Source organism: Bemisia tabaci, chromosome 1, assembly GCF_918797505.1.
Source record: "Bemisia tabaci chromosome 1, PGI_BMITA_v3".
Classification (NCBI taxonomy): Eukaryota; Metazoa; Arthropoda; class Insecta; order Hemiptera; family Aleyrodidae; genus Bemisia; species Bemisia tabaci.
In genome coordinates this window covers 12,488,304-12,507,516 of record NC_092793.1, presented here as the reverse complement: position 1 = coordinate 12,507,516, position 19,213 = coordinate 12,488,304, and the positions used below count along the sequence as shown (strand labels likewise).

The 19,213-nt window shown below is 39.7% G+C and overlaps 1 protein-coding gene across 3 annotated transcripts in view; it reads right to left on the bottom strand.

Moving 5' to 3' along the window:
- The window catches only part of Elk (Eag-like K[+] channel), a 390,053-nt gene that overhangs the window by 257,631 nt on the left and 113,209 nt on the right, over positions 1–19,213 (bottom strand). For 2 of the 3 annotated variants that reach the window (XM_019053967.2, XM_019053973.2), the window contains exon 4: positions 15,731–15,833. In XM_019053967.2, the coding sequence (XP_018909512.1) occupies positions 15,731–15,803 (73 nt within the window). In that variant the 5' untranslated portion in view covers positions 15,804–15,833. The remainder of the gene's footprint in view (positions 1–15,730; positions 15,834–19,213) is intronic. The other variant, XM_072296331.1, reaches the window with a different exon arrangement.

The following is a 19,213-nucleotide window of genomic DNA, read 5'->3' as shown; positions in this document are numbered from 1 at the left end:
ACGAGAGTGGTAGAATTTGCTGTTAGCGGGGTAAAGAATTATCCTCGCGACGGTCCTGCGTCAGAGGGCAAAAAAAGCTCAAAACTTCCCGGAGAACTGCAACAATGGACGTCACGTTTCCGCATGGCGATTGACGCATTTTCATACCTATCACGTCGGAGAATCTCGGCTCACAGGGTATCGGCGTAACGAGGCGGGGCAAGGCGGGGGGGGGGATCCGAGGGACCTTAGCGTCTTTTTATTCTTCTCCTGTGATTTGTTAAAAAGCGCTTTGTATGCCCAAGGCCTTTGATAAATGCGCCGTCTCGAGGCTTCGAGCTTTCACCGTTGACAGCGCGCCATCCGAGTCCCGCGGAATTTTCGAGAAACCGGGGGAATTTTTCGGAAATTTGACGCCGCCGCTGCGCCTCAATTTGATTACCGCTAAGTTCATTACCATACATTATGTCTTTTCTCGGACGAAGCAGCGTAACTCAATTCCAAGGTTGCAAAATTGACTCGAACAATCAAATTTTTGACAAAAAAGTACCTGTTCGGATTTTGTTCGAAGTTTTTCTGATTTTTGCATGAGATCAGAAGAATGATCAGTGAAATTTGCAGTTAGAATGGCCCAAGATTCTCATGGTAAAAATTCAATTTTTGAGAGGAAATTTGGCAACATTGAAATGTAGTTACGTTCTTTCGTAGGGGAACGACGATTTATTGTCATTTATTGAGCAACAACGAGAGCCTCTTTCGCTCGGCCCGAAATTTCTGTGGGTTCAGTCTTAGCATCGAAACTGTGTTCAATAGTCGAAGCCTTTCTCTCAGTTCTCTAAAACACCCTGGAGATCGAACAAATTGGACGGAGTTATAAACAGAAAGGAACCAAGCCACATCGGGATCGAACCGAGAAAAAGAGGTTTAAAGTTTGGCTCCTGCATACGACTCAATGTAAAAGATAAACTTCAAGTTCAATTTCTGCAAAATTTGCTCCAACAAAAACTTTGAATTTTTGGCGATAGATACTAGATTAGTAGCTGAGTTCAAAACCACTCATAACTCAATTTTTTCCAAAATGTGGGTTGGTTCCTTTCTGCTTAACTCAGTCCAATTGTAACGGTACCGGAAGTTGCTGAAGAGATACGATTCCTTTATTAGCCTGCATGGTCTTCGAAAGATTGGTCCGACCAGGTTAAAGTCATAACGTCTTACTTCATTGGTAGGTGAACGAATTAAGCATACAAAAGAAGCAAGTACACAATCGGGTGATGGGAAATTACTGTGATAACATGATACAAACATACTTCCGTGGTCATCCACATTCCGCAGTACACTGGAAAAAAAACACATTGGATCTAGAGTCCAGACTCTTAAAAACATTGACAAGAAAAAGTACTCTTGATTCAATCATAATCTAGCTTAAATCAAGAACCAAGCCTCTTAATTTAAGCGGATTTCGTTTTGATTCAAGCAAAAATCCAATTGAATCGAGAGTATATTTTCTTGCCAATGTTTTCAAAAGTCTGGACTCTAGATCCAATGTGTTTTTTTTTTCCAGTGCACTTTAGAAAAGATATATTCGAAAGATACTTCAAAAAGATATATTTTCTGAAAGAAAATCGGGAGCATTCGTGTGCTCATGCGGTGTTTTCCCTTGTCGCGGCAGTAAAGAAGTGACTGCAAAACCGTGAACTTGAGAGTTGAGAAGCGGGACAGCTTTTAGAGAAATGAATGCATGACGTCACGAAAGTCGTGCGAAGTTTCAACCCTGCCCGCCGCGGCGTAACAGGTAGATGAAATCAGAGCCAGACTAGGTGTGATTTCCGGCGAAAGCGGGCTGAATCATGGGCGTAATTCCTCTTTCCGAGCCGCTGAAGTCGTCTTGAATGTAAGCTGCTGAGACAAGTGGGCGGAAGCTTCCGAGGAAATGTGTAGACACGTCAGGTGGACGCCCCGCCGCAAGACGCAACGTTAAAAGCCACAAACATCCTTGTCGCTCGTCAAGATTTATCCCGACAATATTTCGGTTGAAACCTGGAAAAACAGTCCATTTTGACGGAAAACTGGCGACGCGGGTCACGAGCTACGAGAGGGAAGCAGCGCGTGATGTGGCAGCAGAAACAACTAATCAGCCACCATAATCTGCACATCAGCGTGCAACGGAAACGCTCAACAGTGAGATTCCAACCAATCATGCCGGATTTTGCGATGCTTTCAGGTGTTGATTTCTTTCTGAAGGGAGCCACCAGGAATGGAAAATTTCGTGAAATTTATTTGCGTGAGATTTCACGAAATTTTATGCATTATCTTGAAACTGAAAGGTAAAAGGGTTTCGATAGCAATAATATCTCTACATAAGCACTCAGTTGTTCGGATGTTTCAAGTAACGGCAGCTCCTGTGCATTTCTGAATAGGTGAGAAAAAAGGAAGCTCCTTCAATTTTTAACATGCAACACGCACATCAAGGGAACACGAAAAGTTTCACTGAGGCGCACCGACCATCCCAGGTCGAGATAATCACCGATTTGAATCGCTCATTCTGAAAAAAACTTGAGCGCCACAAATCATAATACGAGATAAAAAGTAAAAAAAAAAAAAATTGATCGACCCTTTCTAAATTTCAGTAGTGTAAAATATTAAATTTTTTTATACAATCTTTGATTTAAAACGAGTCGATTATTCAAGTTTCTAATGTTTTTCTAGTGTTTTCATTTCTGGCGCTTGAGTTGAGCCTTTATAAGAATGACCGATTCAATTGTTGACCTTAGATACTCTGTTCTCGTGTCACTAACTGGTGATACTCTCTCTCTATGTATATACTCTATTATTAGAGTGCTTTAACTGCCCATGTACATCTTTAAAAGTGCAAAAAGCGAAAGCGCCTTCAATTTTGAACACGCAACAGGCACATCCGCCGAACACGAATTGTTGCATCAAGGCGCTTTAGTCAAACTCACAATAAGTCTCGTCTTTGTAAAGCGGAAGCGTCTTCAACTTTTAACTATGCAACACGCACACTCATAATACTTAAAATATAGACAAAATTTAAAACAAAAAAACTACTTTTGTATTAAGAAATGTTAAGAAAAATGAAAAAAAAAAGCTCGTAAAACTTATTTTCATATGCGTAAATTGTTTTGATACTTTTAAGTTCGTACAGACGTACGTTTAGACGTACGTTTAGACGTTTTTCGGCCGTACAGTACCATCAAATAAAACGTCATTCGGCAGTCAGCATTGACTTTCACCGAAGACAGTGATATACTTGCCATTAAGTGATAATTTCACAGGGATGTCGGCAGAATTACCACGTAATGGGAAAATTATCACCGAATGGTGGGTGATTCCGTTATTCTTGGTTACGAATAATATTAATCAATAGTTGAAACGCGGCACCACTAATTTTGTACCTTCAATTAAATACTGTTAAATTTAACAATATTCGGTTCCCATAATGAAAATAGGTCGAGTCAGAAGACTTGTGCATCGAGTCAAATGAGACGCCAACGTAGAGGTAATTGACGACGTTTAAAAATCAATTAGAATCAGAGTCGATTGGCCATTACTTTGCAATTAGGGACAACTATTTTTAGCGCATTTCAGAAACCACCAACGTGCCATTAAACTCTCTGTAAATAGGTGATTTCATAGATAAGCCTAAGACAGTAGTTCTTTTTCTCAAAATGTTCTCCAATTAGAGTCAATAGGAGCCCAAGTCAACTTTGATTTGAAATTAAGAGTCAAAGTTAAAACTCTCTTATGTTTCATGAAGGTACTGAATATTATTTTTTTGAACGTGGTGGTTATACAGGGTTATTCAAAAGTCACGCACCACTGGTCATATAACTTTAGATCTAAATATGATATCGATTTGCGGTTTAAGACATTTTTCCTCATATCGAGGGAGAAACTTTTTAGGTACTTTCCAGTTTTAGATCCCCTCGGGGGTAGGGAGACGGGGCGGTGCACAACTCAAAAATTTCAAGTGGCTACCCCCCCTCATGGCCAGTGGTACATGACTTTTGAAAAACCCTGTATCTCAATGACGAACATTTGCCGCCTCTTCTTCGAAATTCGACAGCCCTCTGAGAGCAGGATCTTGAACTCTGATCACATAGACCGGATCCCGACCGCATCGACGCGTGAATGATCGATTTATCAATATTTTCCCATTTGAAGCTGTGATAAAAAATCGATTATTAAGGTGTTCGTTGCGAACATCCAGTGTATCGATCTATTTCCGTAGGTTTAAATGGTAGACCAATCGATATATCGCAAATCACGCCACGCCACTGGTGAATTAACACCACCCTGCTCCTGCCGGCCCTTTCTCACACAACGCAACCCTTCCCGAAATCGGAGATCCCGTTAGCTCCGCAGATGGCATATGAGTCTCTTGCACCCCTCCCGTCCTACCTAAATGTCAAGTATTGATTTCCGCGTTTTCAGCGCATTAACACCGGCAATGCCGTAATCACAGGAGAACATCCCCGCTATTTTTATCACATCTCCCTCCCCTCCCACCGCCTCTCCGAACTGGCGGCGAGGCGTTACTCGACGAAGACAACAGGTGTCAGTCCTTTCGGGCAATCACTAGTCCACGTGCTTTCGATCGAAGCTCCAAGCTCGATACATGAACATACTCTTGACTTCTTGAGACTGCCGCCGCCTGTATTACTTTCAAAGCGTGAGAATACAAGGCCTCTCGTGGTAACGGAGTTTGTTCGATGGGTCAACAGGAGGCTCTTTTCCAGTATCGAGTTTTTTTCACAAGTTTCACCCGGTCGTGGCTACGGCTTCCCAAAGTTTACACGGAAAAAAAGTATCACAATCGCAACTATACTCATAGCTGATTTTGGCGTCACATATCAGAGTAGTTGCACAAGCCAGAGATATGGTTAAATCGGCTGATAGTATGGTTGGATCAACCATACCTCTAGCTGGTACCCTTACAGTCAGAATAAATGTGGTTGTATTAACTATACCGCTGGCAAGTGCCTTTAAACTTCTACCTACTGCAGCTACTCTTGTGGCCGGCGCCGAAATCAGCTGGAAGTATAGTTGAGATTGTGATATTTTTCTCCAGTTTAGGGGAAATGATAGTTTTTTCTGAAACTTTTCGACGGTTAAGGACGAAAACGCATTAAAAATTAGTTTCATTCATTATCTTCAGACGCTGCATAATCTATTTCCTAAAAAACATCAAAATCTTCAGTTAAATAGATACTTCGGCGAAGTAGCGGGTATTTTTATTGAAGTGTTCACGGTAAAACACTTGTCTGATATGAGGCCTGATAAAAAAAGCTGTTCTCAGGAAATTGTTGCATCGAGCATAAAATAATCTACAAGAGTCCTCAGCATATTTAGTTTAATTTTTTATGATATGTATGAAACACCCCTCATTTACCTTTTTTGATTTGTAAAATGTATAGTAGAGGAAAACAATTGTTGAATGACTCTTTTATCTTTAAAATTTAAACAAAAATCTATCACTGTAAACCTGTTGGATTGTAATATTTTGACGAGAAGATAAAAACGGCCGTGGAGACTTCTGATTTGAACCCTCATCAAGATTTTGTTTGTGGGTCAAAAATATATTGCAGAATTATTTGAACTAACTTTTACGATTAGAAACTACGATTTCTGGCTTACCCACAACAGCACCAATCTCCACGAGAGAAACAAAACCAAACAAGTTGTTTCTGAAAAGAGCTAGAAATAGTAGTTCCTAATTGCAAAATGAGAGCAAACGGTTTATCTGTTGCACGTTGTTTGAACTACAGGAAGGAAAACGGGGATTCGCGACGGTTGAAGCGCGCACGGTGTAGTACGCGCAATGCATGAAGTATCCAGGCAGTCTTGCAGGCACTAACACCGCGCACGGTGTAGCGCGCGCAATGCATGAAGTATTCATGCAGTCTTACAGGCGCTTACATGCGCTTCGAGCCGACTGCAGTGCTTAGCGCGATCATTCAAACTCGCTCATCGTTTTTCAACTTGTGATTGTGAAGTTTATTACACAGGTACACTTTGTATGGATATTTCCAATGAATGACGTTGATTTGTTCGTCAGTTTAGTTTTTTCCCCCAATTTTGTAGGGGAACTCTGTAATGACGCTGTGATGTAAGAAAAAATTACAAAATTACAAAAATGGCAAAGTTTTTAAGAGAAAACTTTGTCCAGCAAAATTGTCAGTTTGCAGATGGGCAGAATTGATTCTCAGCCATTGAGGTGCAAAATTATTTCATTGCACCGAAAAAAAGTGAAGTTGATTTAGCATTCTGGATGTAAAAAAAAGTGTGGGAGAACTTATAAAATGCTAAATTACCCGCTACAGCAGTTACTTCAGCAATGCCAAGATGTAAAACTTACAGCTGTGGCAGGTAATGTAGCATTTTATAAGTCTTCGTACACTTGTTTTACACCCAGAATGTTGAACCAACTTCATTTTTTTTTTCCGGTGTAGTTACATAAATTGGATTGCATTTTGCAAAAAGGAACCAGGAGCATTGCAATGTTGCTAAAATTGAGCAACTTCTTTTGCCTTAGAGGAAAAACCTGATTATCCACTAACACTTTCTATTTTACTCGCTGAAAACTGTAAATTTAAAACAAAAATTATCATGTAAATTTCACATTTTAGCATGGTTTCAGTAATTTTATTGCAAAGAATGAAGTTGCACAATCTTAGCACCACCGCAATGCTTCTGGTATTCCTTTTTTCAAAATGCAATCCAATTGTACATAAAATTTGTAGGGAAAAAACGCTATCAGTTGCGGGAGATTTCTGAAAATCTTTGCTATGCAATCCCCGAGGAGCGGAGCATTAAAGAGCAGTTACCATTCAGGAGAGGAAAGTGCTAAAAATTCGGGGCGACAGCCGAAGCGCAACATTAAACTTACGGAAGCGCCGCTATGTGCTTTGAATTTCAAATGTCACGCCGGAGCTTCGGCAACCCCATTATTTTCCCGCGCTCTGAAACTTGCCTCAACTTGTTGATTTTTCCGCGAGGCCATGACAGTGGTGAGCGTAGCCATTATCGAATTTCGCGACCATCTCGGAAGCTCCCGATCCCCCGTCTCGCGAATATTTCCCTCTCAAGTCGCACAGTGGATCGAGTGAATAGGAAAGGTCGGACAAAATTTTGAAACTTTAAACGTTTATAACTCCGTCTTTACCAAATTTTCACCTTCTAAAAGTGGTTTTATTGGTTTTCTCGTAAAATTTTCTTCCAGTAGCACACCTTAAAGTTTAAAATGTGACGAAATAAACACCATAATGTGCAGTTTTAGTCAAAAATTTCATGTCCGACATCTGTAATTGACGCGATCCACTGTGCGTCGATATATCCGCTCTCGTGTGTCCTGAATATCGATTGTTGAGTCGATATCGTATGACCTCGATCGATAAATAGCATTGCCAAGATAGTGTTTATCGATCAAGTTGATTCGATAACGATTCCATAATCGACCCGCAGGAAAAAAAATAACCTTGGATACACACGTATCTCTAAAATGAAATGTGACCGTCCACGAGGAGAAAGACGTTCTGCCGTGCTGAGCGGAAACGCCGTATGAGCCTTCAGGCGTTGCCGTATTTCCTTTAATAACCGACTTTACTGGCAAAATTCAGAATATTTTTCTTCCAATTTTTCAGACAGTTTTGTTCCCAATTTAATCTAAACTGTCGGACAATTTCAAGGAAAAATACGCATGACTTTCTTCAAGAATACATGTTTTACTCGGGGAAATTGGGCAACTCTTGAATGTTCATAGGGTTCAAGGGTTTATCGATCAAGTTGATTCGATAACGATTCCATAATCGACCCGCAGGAAAAAAAATAACCTTGGATACACACGTATCTCTAAAATGAAATGTGACCGTCCACAAGGAGAAAGACGTTCTACCTTGCTAAGCGGAAACGCCGTATGAGCCTGCAGGTGTTGCCATATTTCCTGTAATAACCAACAAATTTACTGGCAAAATTCAGAATATTTTTCTTCCAATTTTTCAGATAATTTTGTTCCCGATTTAATCTAAACTGTCGGACAATTTCAAGGAAAAATACGCATGACTTTCTTCAAGGATACATGTTTTACTCGGGGAAATTGGGCAACTCTTGAATGTTCATAGGGTTCAAGGGTTTATCGATCAAGTTGATTCGATAACGATTCCATAATCGACCCGCAGGAAAAAAAATAACCTTGGATACACACGTATCTCTAAAATGAAATGTGACCGTCCACAAGGAGAAAGACGTTCTGCCGTGCTGAGCGGAAACGCCGTATGAGCCTTCAGGCGTTGCCGTATTTCCTTTAATAACCGACTTTACTGGCAAAATTCAGAATATTTTTCTTCCAATTTTTCAGACAGTTTTGTTCCCAATTTAATCTAAACTGTCGGACAATTTCAAGGAAAAATACGCATGACTTTCTTCAAGAATACATGTTTTACTCGGGGAAATTGGGCAACTCTTGAATGTTCATACGACGTTCTTCCTTAGCACGGCAGCGTTGGCCCGAAATATTACCGGAGAGCGATTTTTGTCAAGTCGAGTAAAAAAAAAAACCAAGATATATGTATGAGAGGCTCGGGGGACACGGCGCATAAGTCAAGTTTCTGCTATTTCGAGAAATACTTGCGTGAAGTTTTGGAATTACATGGGTCCTTAAACGGAAAGAAAGTTCAAACTGACTTTTTGATGCTTAAAATTGGAATATCGGAGCGAGTATAAATCTCATTGTTTTCAAAAACTGCGCTTGTGCGCCTTGTCCTTCAAACTCCTCATATGTATTTGTACTTAGTTTCCGTTTATTATCAAAATAAATTTTCCCTCTGTTTACACGGACCTTGTTATGGGGGCGATTTTCAACTTTTACGTTGAAACTGCTTGTTTCCTTTTCTTTGGGTTAGGGTTCTAGTGGAGTTTTAAATTGGACGTATTTCTACCAAACAAAACCATGTGCATTAAGACATGAGCCCTGGGACCCATAAGCATAAATGCATAACAGGGCTTACGTCATAATGCACATAGTTCCGTTTGATAGAAATACGTCCAAATTATATCATATTGATTCTTCCTCGCGAAGGTAGATACATTTATTTCACTAGTTGATAGCTATAAGTTGATATTTTTATCAGAGAGTTAGAACAAAGATCCTTTAAAAGCTGGGATTTTTTATCCAGCGAGCCAATCTTGTGTAAAACGCGAGATGCACTGATTCCGTCAACTCTTCAGCTCTAAAAAAGCTTCACGGGTTATTGACGTGGTACTATCTCTCATAAAACCTAATCAAAAAGAGCTAAAGCGGATGAAAAAGAGTTGTCAAGCTCGAAATGGGTCTATTGCGCACGAGAGTTATACCTGATAAATGGATGGGGTAAAAACGTTAAAAATCACGATAAGCACGTCAAATGTCAAGTTCTAGCTACACAATATGCGTTATCCATTTTGCGCATATTCAAATTCTCTGCGTCCGAGAACACTTGTTTTACCGTCGCGAGTTTGCCCTGAAAGAAGGAAACCACCGATTAGAAATAGAATAGCACGATCCTACATGGCCAGTGCAAGTGGTCACTTGAAAAGTAAACTTCTGATTGTTGCTAAAAAAAAATTACAAAAAGAAACATTTTAAAGAGGATTTCTCAAATCAAAATAGCTGGCCAGCGCAAGTGGTCACTTGAATAGTAAACTTCTGATTGTTGCTAAAAAGAAGTTTTAAAAAAAGAAGCAAAGAAAATTTTTACAGCGGGTTTCTTGAATCAAAATAGCTCCAATATTTTTCAGCACTCATGCGGAAGGATCGAGTTACAGGAAAATAGAGCACTATTTGAAACTTGCACATGATGGGCTCTCGCTGTTACGTTGGAAGCTCAGTCGATGCGTTATTTCATTTTAACGGAGATAGGACGGGAGAGGGGGATGTGAGGGGGGGGGGAGGTGCGAGGGTTAATAATTCCAGTGAAACCCGGCCGATGAAAGTGTGAGAGGGAGACAGTTTTATCATCCGTGCAGCTGCTTTTATGATCGCTCGGCGAGGCATCGATTTCGCAGGTCACACTTCAGCCGCTTCCGATTTTGCACTTATTCACCATCCCTGCCACGTATCATGGCGTCGTTATTTACTATAAATGGATCAGGTTTAACAGAAAGGCACCAGATTTTTTCTTCTCCCAAAGAAAGGGTGTGTTATTTGCTTGGATGAACTTCATAAACATCACTGAAACTTTATTTTCTTTCTCTGAATTAATTCGACTCTCTTTGCATTCAGAGAAACGAAGTAAAATTATAGGATTTAGAAAACTATTTAAAAATTTAGAAATTTACGCGGTAAAGACTTTCTTGGTGAGAAATGAAAACGCAAAGATCCTACAGACTTCAGAGAGAACGATTTGCGACATGCCGCAATCACACGCTGAATGTGGGAGCTGAATGTGGCTTGAATGTGGAAGTCATTTGCCCGATGCCTGAATTTTGCGTGTGACGCGCAAAATTCAGCAACGATTCTTAGCAACCGTCGGACCAATTTTGAATTTGTTTGGACTATTCGAGTAGATTTGATACACATCTGGATGAAAATAACTCGAATTTGCTAAATTTCAGCCGTTGGACGATGACTGTTGACTTCCACATTCAACTGCTAAATTCAGCGTGTGATTGCGGCATCAGAGACTAAGACGGGCAGTGCAGAGAAAGAAAAAGGAACAAAAAATTTGTATTAATATGGGCAGTAAAACACGAAGTCACACATAACAAAAGCTGGTGGTTATTTTTTTGGTGTTAGTTTTTTCCATGTCAAATCGACTGAATCTTTGGGTTGAGGTGACCAAATTTTGTCTTGAAAATCTGCGACCTCGTTAAGAATCAAATACCAGCCGCCAGGATCGGACTTGGGTCGTAACGGTGGTGATTCAATGCGTTGCCACTCGCTAATCGCAACATCTTAGTACATGAGGAGGAAAAGAAGAGAACATCAGTTCCGCAGGATACTTTGTTCGTGCCCCGATGTCTCAGAGTAACCTACGACCTGCGGTATTGGTCGATTTAACACAAAATTGTGTCCGGCGACCAAGTCCTTCAGGTTAATCTGACACAAGAAAAGTAACACAAAATACCACAAAGGAACACTAAACACATATCGACGGTGAAAGTCGGCAATCACATAACTCGTTTGCGGTGTCTGAAAATCTCCGCCTCTACGTCATTTTTTTAAAGGAGAAAAAATTGATATTATTTCTTGAAGTTTTTGCAGAATTTTCTTCGCATTGAGAAGAAAAATCATGACAGTTTTAAAGAATTGCCGTTTAGTAGTTTTCCATTTAAAAAATAAAGTATGACAGGAAGTCTGCGACGTCGCAAACCGAGTTATGTGATTGCCGACTTTCACCGTCGATATATTTTTTAACTGTGTGACGATAGCTAACTTTTTTGCGTCCAACAACTGCTAGGATAGGGCTGAGACGCAACCCGACATATTTTTCGATTTTAAATTCGCAGACATGGAACGCAAAAAAGTTAGGTATATCGTATTGACCGTCCAGCCAAATGTCTCCAACGAAAATTCGTTTTCCTAGTGACATTATTTCGAAATGAAGATTTTCCTTTAAAAGGAATATAATTTGGAATGTTTCTTTGACATCTTCCTAGACGGCCATAATTACCGGAGCCTCATCCTTTTATTGAAAAAAGCGAGCAAGGCTCATGAAAAATTGAGTTATTACATAGTGATTTTTACAAAAATTGCTAAAAAGTAAATTATACATGACATTTGACTTAAGCGGCTCAATTTGTAGCCTCACAACATTTAACACTCATGAGCCGTAAGGCTTGAAGTTGTTTTTGAACTTTAAGCATGTTTCTTTTGAACTTTACAAGAATTACCTACATCCTTCATTTTTTAGTAATCAATTTTTCACAAATACTCGATTTTCTCCACGAAAAAGCATTAAATAAACGAGGGGATCGCCGGAGGTAAAAGAGTTCATAAGCACGAGCAAAATCATGCCTGTAATTGAGACGATTCGCCATTCAAAATTCTAAGAAATCGGAGATGTTTTGTTCAATTTCCAGAAACGGCGAGCCCCGATAAGTCTAAATAAGTTTCAGCACGAGAATCCTATCTGAAACAGGCATTCACTTAATTCATTTCCACGCGAAAACCGTCAGGTCGACGAGCTTTGCAAGAGAGGCCGCAAAAAAGTAAAGTAACGCAATTAAACATGAAAAATGCTTTCCCCACCACATTCGTCAACAATTACGACCCATTTTTTGCGCGCTCCGCCAAGTTTTGAGCGTAATTCTCGGCCGTAAATCACGCATTTGAGTTGATTTAATATCATAGTCGTGAACGTATTGCTTCCATTAAGCCTCTCTTTTCTCGCTGTAATCCTCCCCTTGACGGCGTTAATCGTTACGGGGGTTGTTATTTGCGATCCGTTGTCTATGGGGTTGCTCTGTTGAAAAAAGATACGGTCGAAATTTCGCAAAGAATCTTGAATTGGCGAGCCATGCTTTTTCTGAAGAGTTAATCGCCAGCCTCAGCTGGCTAACCTGACACATAGTTTTTGATGAGAAACTTACCCGGAGAGGCAATTCTCCCGCAGCTATTCTATTCTACCTTTATTATTTCAATATTCTTGAAACCAATAAATCTGTTTCAGTAAACCATTATCTAGCTCTCTTGACTCCTCGAATTATCATTTTTCATCCATATTCTTTCTAAAAATCTATGGGACCGATTTTCGTAATTTCTCCACCATCGGAATGTTTTTTTTTCTTTAAACAAAAAAAAAAAAAAATGAGTTTCAACTAACGTATTGGCCAATCTTTCACTTAATACCCCAGCCCCGAGTGACCATTTCCTGAGTCCATCAAACTTAGGTCACCTGGCAGGGAATCGAACCTAAGGACTAATCGATCGTAGGGCCAGCGCTACAACCACTACACCACAGGAAACCGGCAATAATCTTAAGTCGATTATGTTTAAACATGCTTTTGCATCTTTTTTTAAAACTAAGAAAAGACGAATAAAGCGACAAAGATTGCATTTTAGAAAAATCGATAGCTGTTTGTGAGACCGTTTGTTTAATCAGAATAGATTTTCTTACATCGCTATCTAAGCAAACCTGGTTGTTGACAAAAGTGGGGAGGAAAAAAAAAAGGTCCATGTATGCAGAAACTTAATATCGCATGATACAATGTTCGCGAAACGCCCGTGAAAGAGAGAGAGAGAATTTCAGACTTTTCTCGCATGCTCATCATAACGTTCTTGCAATTTTACGCACAAAATGTCAATTGATTCATCTGCATATCTCATTTAAGTCAGGCTCATTTCTCAATAAACAAAACGCACCCTTGTTGCCTTGTGATGTAAGGCTGTCCGTCCGATCAATATGTTTACCGTGGTACTTTTCCCAACTCAGCGGATACACGCAGCAGAGCCATCGGGGCTACATGTAGTGCTTTGCGGTGAGTCAATTGATCTGCCATCTAAACCTATGAGAAAGGATCGATTATCGGGGCGTTCCAACCAACACCTTAAAAATCGATTCATCGCCGTAGAATCAAATAGGAGAGTATCGATTTCTGCAGATGATACTCGCTCCGCCATCGGGTAGGGCAACAGGGGGATGACGATTGTCAAACCTCGCGCGGAGAGCAGCCAATCGAACAAATGAAGCCAATCAATATTGATTAAAGAGTTGTCCCGGGTCTATCCCGCTCGTTGTCCTCGTGACGTCATCATTTCTAATTAGCGCTGCCTAACCCATCCGCGGTCACAAGCCCACTGTTCGGGCCGAATGGATGCCATGGACGTATGAGCTCCGTGTAGGATAAAGTGGATGGTTTCCAACCGTTGCGTCGCGTCATTTCACTGTTAGGGATGATGTCATGTCGTGCCTCTGCCCGAGTTTCAAGACTTCACTGCCGTACTAAGAAAGAACACCGTATGAACATTCAAGAGTTGCCAAATTGTCCCGGATAAAACGGTTATTTTTGGAGAAAAGGATGAATTTTTCCTTTGAAATTTTCAGACGTTTTAGATAAAATTGTGTACAAAATTGTTTGAAAAATTGAAGGAAAATATCCAAATTTTTCCTAGTGAATTGGGTTTTTATTGAAGAAAATATGCCAACGTCTGAAGGCTCGTATGGCGTTCTTCCTTAACACGGCAGTTCAGGTATTCGTGAATGGTGTCATGAAGCAGAGCTTCTGAAACTTTTCTCCCACAGACCCCGTCGGGGGTCCGTGGAACGTCCACGGAACAACAAAGACCCCCTGCTAGATTCAGGACTTTTTTTTGAAAGCTTGAATTGGAACTTGTTTCCTTCCAGGAAGGGCATCGCAAACAACATACAAAGTTGTCAAATTTTCTCTGGAATATACTTAATGGGAGAATACCCGCATAAGGCTTTTGGTCTAGAAAATACACCTGAGTGTTCTCTTCATGCTCCCCCGATAAAGGACATCCAATTTTTGTTTCTTTTGAAAAAAATATACAAATGGTACCCGTGAAATCATCAATGATATTTACACTGAATGTATAAAAATTTAACAGGAAAAAATAGGATTGAGAGCAAGCCTATGTATGAAGAAATAATGGAAGCTATACACATGAAAATATCAAAAAGTATACGAAACACCGAATGGATCATTTTAATAAATAACACTGTTTCCAAGTGTAAGAAATTTTTGTCTTTCCTGTTAAATGTTCATTAAAATATTCACCTTAAACACGTCTGCATGCATGCGTCATATAAAGAAGGTACTTTTTGTCAGAAAAAAATTAAAGTTAAATCTATTGGAAAGTATTATAAGCTAATCTTTCCTAAAAGCGTGGGAGACTTTTCAGTCTTCTTGATATGGGCTGTATCAAAGTTTAACTGCTGCAACACACCTGATCTGAAGGTCTGGTGATGGGATAAAAGTAAAAAGCGCTTCATAATTGCAGAGGGCTTTAAAAGACTGGCAACGCTGAGTATTTCGCATAATCACTTTCACCATTCCAGATAATTAGTCGCGGGCAAAAATTACTTTTTAATTGTTTACGTTATTCCTCTTTCCGTGGCCTCTTCTTTTTCGAACCATAATTCTCCTTAAATGACGAAAGATTAACCTGAGGGCTGCAAAATTCGCTGTACCGGGACAGAGCACCTGCGAACTCTCAGGAGTGTTAAGAGTAATGGGTATTAATTGATCAATTCGTTTAATTGGAGCACCCTTGGCCAGAATGCTCTTATTTCAGGTTCGAAAACTGTCAGATTCAGGTTTTTCGCAACGACTGTGGCAAGAACAATGCAATTGGTAATTACTTTCGTATCAGGTCATACACAAAAAAAATTGGATGTTGATTTAGCATTTAAATGTTGAAAAAAAAGTGCGACCAGTATCAATGCTGATTTTAAAACAATAAAAAATGCTAGGTTAACTACGTCTACGGCTTAAGAAACAAATTCATGTTGAATTAGCATTTTTTAAAATGTAAAATCAACATTTGATACTTTTCGCACATTCTTTTACAGTTTAAGTGCTGAATCAAAATTCATTTGTTTCTTTCATGTAGCAACTGCAATTGATGAGCATTGAAAACAAGGCGTGCAAGTGTAGTTTTTGAAAAAAAATTATATATATTGATTACTTCAAGTAAAACTAGTCTTAACGCATATTCTGAGAATACGAAAAAAAAATACGTAAAAAATCCAGATACGTAAAAAATGAGGTAGATTGAGAGAAAAGAGAAACTTACGAGTTCCATCGAAACGAGTTGCTATAGTATCCAAAAATGTATTCTGGGGGGCAAGTAACCCTTTTCTGGCCATTTATCGTTTGTTGTCCGGTTCGATGCCTTTCTAGAACAAAAAAGAAACAAATTGATTAGAAAAGAAAATTATTTTACACTCTTTATTTGCTATGGCTTGGATTTCATTGCTGAAAATCATGTGGGGTCGAAAAAATCCGAATTTTGCTGGATGATGTTAATACCTCGTATGAAAAGATCCTATGGTGACAGGTATAAACAAAAAAGATAAAGCCTTCGGCAAGATCAGATTTTTTTTTCAAAGTCTGGAAAATTTTCTGAGCCGTCCTTGAAAAAAATTTTGCCCCTCCCCCCTCCCAAAAAAAAAAATGAAGCGAAAAGATGATTTATTATTTCATAGGGAATTGTAACCTCTCCACAATATTGTACTGCAAAAAACCATCGTTCTCGAATTTAAAATCGTATGCTCCAAACCATTTCTCCAAATATGTTTCATTTCTGAAAAAAAATTACGGATATTACCCAATGGTATATTCAGATACCCTAGCTTACACTGTCGAAAACCCTTCGAAAAATTGGTAAGACATCACAAACCCCGAAAGTTATCTTTTTAACGATAAAATTTGGTAAACATTGAATGCTCATACGGAGTTTCTCCTTAGTATAGCAGACTTACTGTTGAATTCCTTCGCGAAAGGGAAAGGGGGTGATCTCATTAAACCAATTGGCCGCCGCCATGGCAATACTCTTCCATGTGCGCTCTCTGATCTTTCATTACGCATGACAGATTTAGAACAAACTTGAATGAAACTGAAGAACTTTAATTCAACCATTCTACAAATTATACAAATCTTTGGGCTAGTGAAAGAGGGAATCAGGGCATACACATCGCAGAGCCGCATAATAAAGATTCTCAGGTTGATACGCAGAGTTATGTTGTCATTCTAGGTCAATGATATTAAAAGGTTTAATAACATTAACAGTCTAATAATGACTTTTCAAGCATGCTCTCTATAAATTTAAGGCAACGCCCAATTCATCACATATACTGCCCTCAATGCTTATATCGTCACTTTTCGGCCAAAGAATCACAAGCACCATGCGAATTTTCAAAATTTCCGCCGCCATTTTATTTTTTTTACAAAGAGAAATTGTCGGTTGAATCTACCTGAAAATTTCACTGAATTTTATTGACAGCGCAAAAAAAATTCAGTGAAATTTTTGGACAGCTTCGTGGAACAATTTCTCTGTAAAAAAATAAAATGACGGCAGAAATTTTGAAATGTCGCATGACGCTTGTGATACTTTGGCCGGAAGGTGATGATATACTTCATTGAGCCGACTCAGACGTTGCTAAATCGCTGATGAGAACATTTTGCATTAATTCTGAGGTTCCTTTTAAGGTCGTACGTAGAAAACGTCCTCATCTCAAGCCGAGTGCCCACTCAATCATTCGCGATGGAGAAAATTAAAAAATTCAACCATTTTTTTTAATCGAACCGGTGCTCAGACGCATATCATCTTACAACAACGCCTGAATGCAACTATTCGTGTTCGATGGAGGTCCGTGTTGCATACACAAAAAATTGAAGGCTGTCGGCTTTCTCTGCTATGCGCGCAGCGAATACCGACCATACCGTGATAGATTTCTTTTCAAATTTAAAATTATCATTTTTCCAGTTGAGATAACTTGAAAACTGCTCTATAGGAGGACTTATGCACTGCACGAAATATTCATCAGCCGACTTTTTCCGGATCATTGAGGGACTTTATTAATTGGGGACCATATCGATTGTTGGCTTTCAACTGAACCACGTTCAGCAGAAAGGAACCAAGTCACAACAGCTATTGCCAAAATAACGGGGCAATTTAAATTTTTGCGAGAGAACGTTTGTGCGGATTCCCTCAAAAATTTTGAGGAATTTCCTGCTTAATTTGCAAAATATTCATTGAAATTTGCACAAAAACCCTCACAACTGTTTTAATGTAAACAATTAAATTGCCCGGTTACATTTGGCAACAGCTGATGCGACTTGGTTCCTTTCTGATTAACGCGATACAATTTTTCGGTGCGTGCATTTGCCACGTAGAATTTGGAGTAAAAAATTATCAAGTGTAGACTCTGGCTTGTTTCATACGTTCGACCCGTGCCTCAACCCTGTCTTTCTGGACGCTCTGAGTTTATTTCCGAATGGTGCTTTCAACTAATGTCACTTACACGTTAGGCGAGACCTTGCCACACGTTCGTAGAGTGTCAAAACTGAAGTGCGTTAATTGCTTCGAGCATTTTAGCTTGTGCAACTTCCCGCCAACAGCTGCCGACCCTACCACTCTATTTTCGAAACTTTCATGATGGTCCATCGGTCGCTTCATCGTAGATAATTCATTGTCCAAGTTTCTGATGCTTCCCGTGCGAGTGTCGAGGGTGCGCAGGTTTGCCACGCCGCACAGTGGATCGAGTCATTAGGAGAGGTCGGATAAAATTTGGAAACTTTCAACGCTTATAACTCCGTGTCTAAAAAATTTGAGGTTCTTAAAGTGGTTTCATTGGTTTATCCTCATAAAATTTTCTTCTGAAAGCACCTCTTGAAATTTAATATCCGACAAAATGAACATCAAAATTTGCGATTCTAGTCAAAAATTTCGTGTCCGTCCTCTCTGGTTGACTTGATCCACTGTGCGCCGTGAGAATCTTCCGATATGTTTTTTAGATTAGGGGAGAGCCGGGCAAAGTGGAACACTTTTTTTTAAAGCACTACAGAAAATTTGTCTCAACTACCTAAAACGTTCTGTTTATTTATAAGTGAAGTTTCATCGCTTTTTCATCAAAAAAAGGTAAAAGAAACCGGAAAGGTCTTCAAAGAAAAATTAAAGGGCAACATTCTCAATTGAAAGGTACTTACAGTCAGGTACTATTTTAGATTTTTAACCATTTTTATTTTTACTTATCCAACTGAGGATGGCTGAATTTTCAGCCGAAAAGTTTTAGTCTTGTGTGTAAAAAATTTTAGCCTTGTTACCAGATTTTTTATTTTTTTTTATATTGTATATCTTGTCACGGGCTGCGGAGCATCTGTCACATCTCATGTCATGAAATGGAGAGAAATGTCAAATACACGCCCCACCAAACAGAATCATTACGTCGTTACATACATAAAGTCGCGATTATAGCGCCGCCTCGCGCTCTGCGACGCCCAATCGCCATTGCCCCCTATCCTCCCAGAGATCATCAGGCAATTGGCACCTTCTGATCTCCTCCTCCACCCCTTGTCGCCAACCTTTCACAGGACGTCCACGCCGTCGCCTTCCGGGAGGAACCCAATCGAAGACCTGCTTGGGCAACCGATCATCTGCCATCCTTCGCACATGTCCATACCAGACCAACTGCTTGGACCTGATATCGTGCACGATGTCCTTTTCCACACCCATTATCTCGCGTACCCTTTCATTGCGGATACGCTCTCTTCTCGA